The sequence below is a fragment of the Poecilia reticulata genome, linkage group LG2, assembly GCF_000633615.1.
Source record: "Poecilia reticulata strain Guanapo linkage group LG2, Guppy_female_1.0+MT, whole genome shotgun sequence".
NCBI classification, from domain to species: Eukaryota; Metazoa; Chordata; class Actinopteri; order Cyprinodontiformes; family Poeciliidae; genus Poecilia; species Poecilia reticulata.
Genome location: NC_024332.1, coordinates 26,920,291 through 26,931,356, shown reverse-complemented (window position 1 = coordinate 26,931,356; position 11,066 = coordinate 26,920,291). Strand labels below are relative to the sequence as shown.

Genomic DNA, 11,066 nt, shown 5'->3' with positions numbered 1-11,066 from the left:
GACATTTTACTGAACCGGCTGGAGACTTGGGTCGGTCTCTCCGGTCCAGTGCTCAACTGGTTTGAATCTTACATAAAGAACAGGGATTTCTTTGTTTCAATCGGAAACTTCTCATCAGAGAGGTCAAAGGTCACATGTGGGGTACCCCAAGGTTCAATCCTAGGACCCCAGATATTCAATATTTATATGCTCCCACTGGCTCAGGTTATAACAGGACATAGGATTAGCTACCACAATTATGCRGATGATACACAGCTCCACATCACGATGTCACCAGGTGACTCTGAACCCATCCAAAAGTCGGCCTTCCATCACCTGAAGAACATCTCTAGGATTAGAGGACTTATGTCTCAGCGCGACCTAGAGAAACTCATCCATGCGTTTATCTTTAGCTGCATTGATTATTGCAACAGCGTCTTCACAGGTCTGACTAATAAATCAATCAAACAGCTGCTGCTGATCCAAAACACTGCTGCTCTGGTTCTGACTAAAACCAGGAAGATAGAGCACATAACACCAGTTTTAAAGTCCCTACACTGGCTCCCTGTAGCTCAGAGGATAGACTTTAAAATACTGATGTTAGTTTATAAATCACTGAACGGTTTAGCACCACAATAGATTAAAGATCTGTTATTGCTGTACCAACCGTCTAGACCCCTTAGATCGTCTGGTTCTGGTCTGATCTGCATCCCCAGAACCAGAACCAAACGAGGAGAAGCAGCATTCAGTTTCTGCGCACCACAGATTTGGAACAAACTTCCAGAAAACTGTAAAACAGCTGAAACACTGGGTGCCTTTAAATCTCAACTTAAAACCCACCTGTTTAKAGTTGCTTATGGCTAAATTAGGTTTAGAGTGGGTTTTGATGTCTTTGATGTTTTTATATTTACTTTTTATCTATTTATTAATTTATTTCTGTGTGTTTAGTTTTTAATGATGTAAAGCCCCCCCGGAGAGGCGTGGGTACGTTCAACTGAAGTCCTAAAAGGGGTGTGGGTTTTAATGTTTTTATCTTTTTCAAAATCTCTTTCTCACTGTTTATTCAATGTCACATGCTGTTTTTATTTTAATTATGTAAAGCACTTTAAAATGCCTTGMTGCTCAAATGTGCTATACAAATAAAATTGTRTTGCTTGATTGACTGATTAGTGCTTCAGTTACTAAAAGTAACAAAAAGCTACAAGATAAAACTAAATGGTTTGTTTTAAATGATTCTTTTAGATATTCAGTTATTAAAATATGTAAAAGCTTCTTATTAAAACRTTAATCTCTCTCTTAATGGTAAAACCTCTGATCTTACACTTCAGAGACAGAGATGAGCTCCGTCTTCATGTAGCCGCGGACCTCCTGGACATCCGTGTCCATCGGCTCTTGAGCTGCAGCAGAACCAGAACATTAACGAGTCCGATCGGGTCTTTCCAAGCGGTGGAATGAATCGGCGCGGCTCTCACTCTCTGAGGGTTTGGGGTAGTACTTCCCGAAGGCCTTATCCTTGGGGACRTCGGGGTAGAGGAAGCGCAGCGGGTTCTCCGGGATGTTCTCCACGGCCATCACTTTGTAGGTGCGGATGATGTCGGGCAGCGACACGGCCGACAGCTCCTTCTTGGTGTACGGCTCCACCGAGTGATAGACGGGCTTATCTGGTAAAACAAAAACACGTTACAGCTGCAGCTTGTGCTCCAATGGGGGTCCAGCAGAGTCCTTTCACAATRAAAGCCTGGCCTGCGTTACCGTGCACGTCGTGCTCGATCCAGGTGAAGGTGATAGCGCCCTCCTTGCTGCTCTCGCTGAACCTCAGCARGAACGTCCCGGGACATTTGTTGCTCAGCAGCGCCTTCTCCCTCTCCTTGCTGATGAAGCCCATGATGCAGCTGCACACAGGACCAGACTGTAACCATGGAAACGCTGGAGAAGCAGCAGCAGCACCAGCAGCAGCACCASCAGCAGCGTTTACCCGTCGTTCCACAGCGACAGCAGGTGTCTCTTGATCAGGTCCAGGATTCCTTCGATCCACAGCCAGAAGGGGAACGATTTCTCATTGGCGCTCTGCTGCAGAGACGACAAACACATGAACCAGATGCGCCCGACGACGACCCCGACRACGACCCCGGAGGCTCACCTTGCAGAACTTGGTCCAGGGAATCGTCCCGTCTGGATTCCTCTGAGCTTTTGCTCCTGCCAACAAAAATTATCATGTTACACATCAGAACCAGAAACCCGATAATCTGGTCGGAACCAGAGACTTTTCTACTTCACAGTTTGGAGATTAACGTCTAGAAATCTGGACAGAATCCAGAGAAAAACCAGGAAGAAATTAAATCTGAACACATAAAAATATCAAGTTAATTCAGGACAAAAGAAGGAAAAATKAAAGAAAAATGAAGTGAGAATAAACTCCAGATCTGGTTCTGTTCTGGTTCTGACCCAGCAGCTTGTCGGCCAGCATGTTGAGCTGCTCCTGGTTCAGGCCTCTCTTGGTGACGGAGGAGAACTGCCAGCTCAGCACCTCGGACAGCTGGGACCACTTGGCGGACGGCGGCGACAGGAAGAACTTGAGGTTCTGTTGGATAGAGCAGGTCGTTAGCRTTGGGTCGGCACMGAGGAAGAGGAGGAAGAGCGGGCCTCACTTTGGGTTCTGTGGTCAGCATGTTGTACCAGAGGATGGASGCCCAGCCGCTGGGCAGCTGGCAGACGTTGGAGATGACGACTAGGGGTAGAGCCATGGCCTAGAACGACACACAGGGTTCAGTTCTACCGGGCCGACCCGGTTCTGGAGCCAGGCTCCGGGTTCCGCTCACCTCCACCTTGATGTGGAGTCCTGGAGAACCGGACTGGTTCAGGTGCAGCTCCGACTCGAAGCTGAGCGAGTGAAGCTCCTCGGTGACGATCAGCGGACCCTGAGGGACACAGCAGGAAACGGGTCAGACAGAACCGAGCTGGACCAGAACCCACCGAGCCGAACAGAGCCGACCCACCGAGCTGGACCAGAACCCACTGACCCGGTGGAGTCATGAAGTTCTGCAGGTTCACATCTGAGTTTAAACCAAACCCGACTGAATGACCTCAGTTTAAAAGTCCAATTTAGGCCTGATGCAGGTTTTATTAGGGTTGCCAGTGTAATAACTGAGTCTAGATTGATTCTGTGAAGAAAAAAAAAACCTTGCAGATCTACAACTAAGTATTGATTATTCTATCGATTTTTCTTCCAAAAAACAAATAAAAGTTTCAAACTAATTTTGCACAATTTTCATTCAAGTCATTTTTATACATTAGAAATATATTTTAAAAATGCAACAAATAATTTTTTTATTTAAAAAAGAAAGTAAGATTTTATTGTTTAAAATCCAATTCCAATAATTGCATCTTCTGCTATTTTTTAAATTTTAAATGCAAAATATTTATATTTATGTACAGTTGTGTCTTAATTACTCCTCTGAGTTGTTCTTTCAGTAAATTGTCTTTTTTAGATTAATTACTAAATTAATTTATTATTTCATTATTTCATTGGTTGAGCAGATAAACTCTCTCACCTCGTTGGTTCTGTTCCCGGCCAGTTTCTGCTCCTTCAGTTGCTGCACAAATTAAACATTTTACATTTCAAGTTAAAGAAGAATTTTCACAACAATAACAGTCTAGATATGACATTTCAATGTTTTAAATGATAAAAATCTAACTTTAATCAGTTTTTTCACTCAGGCTGAAACAGTTAGTGTAATATCCAACATGACCACAAGGGGGCGACATGTTTCAGCATATTCATTTGCATTTTATTGTTTCTTTACCTTTTTGTTTGTATATTTAGGTTACATGAGCTTTATAATTTCCACCATCAGTATGATTTGTTTTGTTGATATAAATAATAAAAAATTTTTTTATTTGTATCAAATCTAAGCCATCTTATTAAATCAGACGTTGTTTCTGTTTCTGTTCCTCACCAGATGCCTGAACTCGGCCGCCAGGCTGCCGTTGGACTCCTCCATGTTCATCACCTTGGTGTTCGTTCCCAGGATGTTAAACTTACGGAACCTGGAAACAGACACCATGTTTCCTTTAACTTTGGAAATGTTGATCTTTGACCCCTGGAAACATTTATTGAGTGTTTATATTTACAAAAAGTGCAACAACGCTGATAAAATATGAGGAAAAATGATTTCAAATCTCCTTTTCTACCTTTAAATTGATCCATTTTCTGAACAAATTGGACAGAAATAAAGTTTCTCTGTCTTTAATCAGGTTTTTGTGTTTTATCAGATGCTACAGCTAACCCAGCAGGATGCGGCTGTTTCCTAGGTAACAGGTAAAGTTTCAGACGTACCCTTTCTTCTCTGTGACGTCCCTGTGGGAAACAAACGGCAGAGTTATTGTTGCAGACAGAAGCGGTTTGAACTCATCCACATGAGCTCAGCTTACTTATCGAACACGGCTTTGACTTTGAGCTGGTAGTTGAACTCATGAAGCTTCACCAGGAACCTGAACACAGACAGGAAGTCAGACGTTCAGGTGAAGAAGAAGTGACTTCCTGCTGAGCTTTCCAGTCACATTCAGAGCAGTTTGGTTCTTACCGCAGCTTCACGGTGAACTGGACGCCCGTTTTCAGCACCAGCGGTCTCTGTGGGTGTGTGGGCATGCAGGGCTGCCGCTCCACCACCAGAGAGCTGCAAACACAAGCGGACACCATGTTGGCCCGGCAGCAGCTGCGGCTCAGAGGACGGGTCGGAGTCGTACCTGGACAGCAGGTTCTTCAGCAGGTCCAGAGCTCGGTTCTCCAGGTGGCTCTTCTTCTGGGAGATCGGGTCGTTTTCGTATGTGAACTTCTGCTCCAGCTCCAGCATCTTGTTCAGGTGCTGCCGGACCTGCTGCAGCGACTCGGCGACGGCGGTGAACCTGCAGCAGGAGACACAAACAGGAAGAAACAGACGGACAAAACGCTTTTTTAGCTCGTAGAGTTAAAAAAAATTACTTCAAATAATGATAGATTATGGTGGAAAAAACATTTTCTACATATTAATTTGTAGAAAATGTTGAAAATTCCAAATGTAAAAAATAAATAAGCTTTTTCTGATTAAAACGAATTAATTTTAAGATGTTTTTCTGAAAAATTAGCATCAATATTCTTATAATTAAACAAAAATTGTCATAGTTATGCTCTTATTCTCCATCATATTCATTCCTTTTATTCAGAAGGAATGGATCAAATAAAAGCAACTTTTTAAAAATATTTTCTGCCACTTGTGATTTCTGTTTTAGAAAAAAAAATCAGAAATAAAATCTGGTATGAGAAAAGTAATGATTGGAAATCAGATTTGCTATAAAATAAAATAAATAAACAAATTCATTTAAAAATAATTTTAAAAATCTGAGATAAAAGAAAAATCTGAAAATCAACTGGCATGAGAAAACCAACAACTAGAAATCATATTTGATATAAAAAAACTGAATACATAAAAAATTGAAATAAGATCTGGGATGAAAAAAATAACAATAAGAAATCAGATTTGCTACAAAAAAAATATAAATAAGAGATAGAAAGATAAAAAGAAAAATGTGAAAAAAGAGATTTAAAATCTGGTTTGAGGAAACCAATAATTGTAAATCAGATTAGATCTAAAGCTCAGCATATAAATGATATTTAACTCAGTGTTTATATGATATTTATCTCAGCGTGTCGCTGCAGGCAGCCTCTGCCTCACCAGTTCTGCAGCTGGTCCACGCAGGCGTTGGGCGGGCCGCCGATGCAGGCGATCTGCTGCCGCTGCTTCCACTCCGGCAGCTCCTCGTTGATCAGATCTTGGATTAAACTCTGGGTGAGGTTCAGCAGCTCGCTCAGGAAGGAGACCACCTCCTGCCACACAAAACACATCGTCAGTCTATGGGCCTCCACAGGAAACGCCGCAGAGTGCAAAGCGTGGCGACGGCGACTCTCACATGGCGTTTCTGCTTCAGCTCGATGCACATCCTGGTCGTGTTGAACTTCTCCTTCTCCAGCTCCTTCGCCGACATGCCGTTCAGCTCGTTCTCTGCAGGAGGGAAGCTCACATCAGCCGCACAACGAATGTTACACATGGAGGAACATAAACATGGTGACACAGTTTGAGTAAATATACACAAACTTTGACCTGCTGAAAAAATGTGCAGCAAATTGTCACAAAAACAGATTTAACTGGACGATCCCAGAAGTTACAGCAATAAACAATAATGTTGTTTTGAGAGTCTGAAAGAGCAATAAACTTTAGATTATATTGAACTTTTAATAGAATATCTTAACCAGTTCCTCTATTTATCCACAACAAAATCMGGTTGGATTATGGTGCAGCTGGACCAGAACCCGTCCTGCTTACGGTTCTTCAGCGTGTTCATCTTGAAGTCGTACTCGTCCTGCAGGTCCTCCAGGTTCTTCAGCATCTGATCCAGGAACTGGAGGAGAAAAACTGGACCTTTAATGAGGTTTAAACAGAAACCGGCAGGATGAATGAGCAGCTTAAATCTGAGTTCATCAAACCTGAACTTTGTCTTTCAGCTCCTTCACTTTGTTGTCCAGCTTCTGCTTCTCCACCACCATGGCCGACACGGCTCCTTCTCCTTCCTGCTGCAGAAACGGCATCAGATTAGTGAGGATCTCAGGTTTCCACCATGTGGAAAAAATACAGAGAACTAACTGGAAACTTAGCGCCATTGTCTGCACATTTTGTCAGAAACAGAAGAAGAAGAAGCTAGCATTAGCCAGCAGCAGCTAGCCATGTCTGCCAACTCAAAAACATTTAAATCAGTGGAAGGAGATTTAGATTATTTAGCAGTTTTGATGAAACAATTAGTCAATTATTGGAATAATTGTCAACTAATTTAGTTGTCGATTCAATGTTAATTGCAATATATTGGCTCTAAAATATGCTATTTGCTAGAAAAAAAAACTTTTCTCAAAGCAGGCGTTATGTATACATTTCTTTAACATTTTGGAAATAACCTTTAATGGTGATGATTTTTTAAAATCAGACTAATCGATTACTACAATCATTCTTGGCAGTAGCAATTTTTTTTATTTGCAATATGATTAATTAATTTTTGAGAAATTTGGTTAAAGTGGAAAAAACGATAAATTTGCAGGTTTTTACCTCGGCTTCCTTTGCACAGACCAAGATCTTCTGCTCCTCCTTCAGGTTCCTGGAGATGATCATCGCCATGGTAACAGGGTCCTCCTGGAAGCGATCCTGCAGACAGACGGACGCCGGTCAGAGCGTGTTAACCTCTGACCCCTGGGCAGCGGCGGCGTCTCCGACCTGCAGGTTCCTCTTGATCTTGCGGAAGTTGTGCTGCTGCAGGAAGTTGCTCTCCAGAGCGAAGCGGCTGTGCTGGTCATCCAGCTGCGCCAGCAGGTCGTGGAAGCGGATGGTGGCCAGCGAGTCCTGCACCGCCACCGTATCCCTGACGACAAGCAGGAAGAAAAACAACATGGAGGCTTCGCTTCGGACAGGAATCCAGACAGGAAGAACGATGGAGCAGGTTTATCTTCTTCTTCTCCTTTCTGTATTGGTGCATTTTTCATCCTTTGCTCATTTGTTGTCATGCATAACCATAGCAACAGGGTGTTTAACAACCTGGAGCAGCTGATTAACATTGGGAAAACTGTACTTTCTCTACAATTTGAATCAAAATGTGTTATAACAACATTCCTATGGGATCAATAAAGTTTCTCACAGGAAAATTCAAACACTTTTCAAGGAAAGTTTTCAAACTTTTCAAGCCACAAACTTTGGACATAAAAACACTAAAATGAACTTAAAACACAATTATGTCTTATTATAAGAGTTGGGTAGTAACGATTAAGAAAAAATGTACTTTCAGGAGTATTTTCTTTGATATTTTTATGAAGTTTTGCTGCTGTTACATGAACAAACTTGGACTGAATCAGAATCAGCTCCTCACCAGTCGATGCTCTCGATCCACCTGCTCAGGTACTGCCGGATGTCCATGGGGAAGGAGTCATCGTACAGCTGGTCCACCTGCTCCAGGTACTTACTGTCCAGCATCTGCAGCTGGCACCACTGCGCCATCTGCTGGCCACAAGCAGCAGCTGCATCAGGACTCAAGAACTTAATTAGAGGAGAAACTGGAACCAATTTCTGCTCTAAAATGTCAACATGTCATCAATTAATCATTTTCAGGAGCTTAATTTGTAGATAAAATGAACAATTAGATATTTATGATGTATGTTTTAATATCTTATCTTATATTTTAGTATTTAGGAGATTAACCAGCCAATAATCATTTTTATCATCAGTTCTTTTCTCTCAAAACTTCTGACATTGTTAAAATATCACCAGACCTGATTATTTTTGGCCCCAGAGGGAGAAAATATTAGGAAACTAGAAAGTTCCTCCTTAACAGTATTTCATCAGAAACTGAAAGCTAAAAAGATCCTGTTATAAGCAGCTRAGGAAGATGCTCTGTTACAATGCGAYCGGTGGCCGAGAGGCCAAAAAACACAGAAAAATCAAATAAAAACAGCCTTTTTGTCTGCTTACAAACTAAATCACGCTGTCTCAAATCCCCAACTGTACTTTAAACAATAAATAAAAGCAGTGTASAGCAATCCTTTAAGTATTTTTGGTTACATTTTTCAGTTCAGGTTGTTTAAAAACAGCGGAACATCCCTTTAAAGCTAACCAGATTCATGTATTTACTGTCCTACCTGTTAGCTAGCAGCAGCTGTTCAGGTGGGCGGTGATGCAACATAATAGCATATTAAACATTAATTAACACCGACAACACAGCAAAGCAYTTCTAYTGCCAAAATGTGTCCATATAAGGCATAAAACTAGACATTTTTTATTTTCTCAAACTTGYCTGGAACTACAAACTTCAGCAACTAGCTTAGCCGAGTGTTTTGTTTTGCTAATAAAAAAAACACGTGCATCATAAAACGCTTCCACGGTTATTCAGACAGGTRGATAAACTTACTTTTTGGTCTGTGAAAGGTTATTATCTCACCGAGGAAACAGGTTTTATTTCCTGAAAGCTTGTTCTGTTACAAGAACGCTAGCTGAGTYCTCCTTTCAGCTTCACGTCTCCGTTCCATTGATGAAACCTAGCTAACAGTTCTAAGCCAATCATACCAGAGAACCGACTACAGGCTCCCGCCTACTTCCTGGTCTTAGCCAATCAGCAGAAGAAAAAGTGGCTGTTCCGTCAATCATCACATACAWGCACAATAACAATATCCTAAAACCAGTTTTTTACACAGGAGCTTCATTTCATGAATTTTAGCTCACGGTTAGGATAAATCCTGTACTTTTATGCATTTTACATTAATCAGATTGCATTTGAAATAMATTTTCGAGCGTCAGATGAAAAACAATTCGTATTTTAGGAGGAGGGAAGACAGTTCAGAGAACAGCTTGGGGAAATCACGTGTTTTCAGAGAAAGAAGGTAAAACTRCGTCAAGTCCGAAACTGAAACTTAAGGAGAAAATACACATTATACAGAATAAATGGGAGTTTGTCCAAAACTAAACACAAACCAAATTTGTTAGAATTTTATATAAAAAAATGTAGTGACTTTCTTTAAAATAAATTCTTTTATATTTATGGTTTAGACATTTGGGCTGCACAGTGGCGCAGTTGGAAGAGCTGTTGCCCTGCAGCAAGAAGTCGATTCCCGGCCCCGGTCTTTCTGCATGGAGTTCTCCCTGTGCATGCGTGGGCTTTCTCCGGGTACTCCGGCTTCCATTTGGCCTCTCCAAATTGCCTCTGGGTGAGTGTGTGCATGGTTGTTAGCTTGTACTGTCTGTCTCTGGTTTGCCCTTCGACAGACTGGCGACCTGTCCAGGGTGACCCCGCCTCTCGCCCGGAACGCCAGCTGAAGATGGGCACCAGCAACCCTCCCGACCCCATTAGGGAAAAGGGTGATGGTTTAGACATTTTTTTATTTTCTCAAACGTGTCTGGAAATATAAACKTCAGCAGATCTAGCCGATTTAGATTAATCAGACTGCATTTGAAATAAATTTTCGAGCGTCAAGTAAAACACAATTATTTCGCCTTGAAAACAGGTGAATTATTTTCTGTTTAGGGGTAGAGGGATKGTTATTTAAACCATAAATATATATGGAAAACAGTTACATTGTTATAAATATTTTACTTTCAAATGACACAAAGTAATTCAGTTCACATTTTCTAAACATTCAGCCAGAAATACAGCAGGGGGTTAAGCTGAAGCATGTGTTAGACTGGCCTAATCAAAGTCCAGATCAGTGGCGAGACCTGAACATYGTTTTAAATTGGAGTATTTTTGCAAAGAATGGATGAAAATATCAGTGTTTAATTATGCAAAACTGATAAAAACATKCTCAAAATATTTGCAGGTGGTGCTGCAAAAGCAGTCGTTTCTGACTATCAACTTTATAAGCAAATTCACACCAAAGKTTTCATATTTTTATTTGGAAAATATGCAGAAAATATGTARAAATCAATAAGAAAACACAAAAACATATTGATAGAAAAGCAATCACACTTTACAAAAATAATCAAAGATCTTTACTCCGATTTTTCAAAAAGTRATTTTGCTTCCATTAAAATCAAATGAAACMTAAAACATTTGTGCAAATAAAAGAATCAAGACTTGGCAAATATCAACTCAGCTGATGTTTCAAACAGGAAATGCATTCAGACTCCTTTGGCTGAACTTCTTAAATTGAGTAAGTTGTGAGACAAAAAGGAAACATTTTAGTGACAAGGAGACAAGATGGGAATCAACATGCCTGAAAGGTTATTTTATTATTTATCAATCAATTTATCTCCAGAAACTGGTTTTAAATGCAAAGTTTGATAGAAAAGAAAAAWTTTGACAGAAATGTACAACTTATAACGTATTCTTTTCWAATCTTAAATTGAAAACAAAGAAAGGAGTTTTTAACTTTAATAAAAGGACAGAATGTGATTTKTAGAATYAAACMTGTTTAAAGTTATCAGTGATGTGAATCTGAGTTTCAGCAGAACAAAGTCTTTTCGGGTCAGAAACCCCCATGAAGACAACAACAGTCAGGACATCTGCTCTGGGCGGTAAACTGGGAT

At 40.8% G+C, this 11,066-nt stretch overlaps 1 protein-coding gene across 4 annotated transcripts; it reads right to left on the bottom strand.

Moving 5' to 3' along the window:
• Nucleotides 1–1,069: 1,069 nt before the first annotated feature.
• Nucleotides 1,070–9,094, bottom strand: stat1a (signal transducer and activator of transcription 1a). Of its 4 annotated transcripts, none has more exons than XM_017308027.1 (22): nt 8,956–9,094; nt 7,921–8,048; nt 7,275–7,419; nt 7,110–7,205; nt 6,500–6,586; nt 6,339–6,414; nt 5,926–6,017; nt 5,691–5,842; nt 4,726–4,884; nt 4,563–4,655; nt 4,411–4,470; nt 4,316–4,336; nt 3,936–4,026; nt 3,531–3,572; nt 2,799–2,897; nt 2,628–2,726; nt 2,425–2,560; nt 2,120–2,175; nt 1,955–2,046; nt 1,732–1,871; nt 1,452–1,640; nt 1,070–1,376 (listed from the first exon to the last, which is right to left on the bottom strand). In XM_017308027.1, the coding sequence occupies exons 2-22, from the start codon at nt 8,046–8,048 to the stop codon at nt 1,297–1,299; spliced, it is 2,133 nt and encodes a 710-aa protein (XP_017163516.1). In that variant the 5' UTR covers nt 8,956–9,094; the 3' UTR covers nt 1,070–1,296. The 4 variants fall into 4 exon arrangements, with proteins under 4 accessions (XP_017163516.1, XP_017163515.1, XP_008396425.1 ...); XM_017308026.1 differs by having other exon boundaries at nt 1,955–2,049; nt 6,500–6,583; XM_008398203.2 differs by having other exon boundaries at nt 1,071–1,376; nt 1,955–2,049; nt 7,921–8,051.
• Between the last annotated feature and the right edge of the window lie 1,972 nt (nt 9,095–11,066).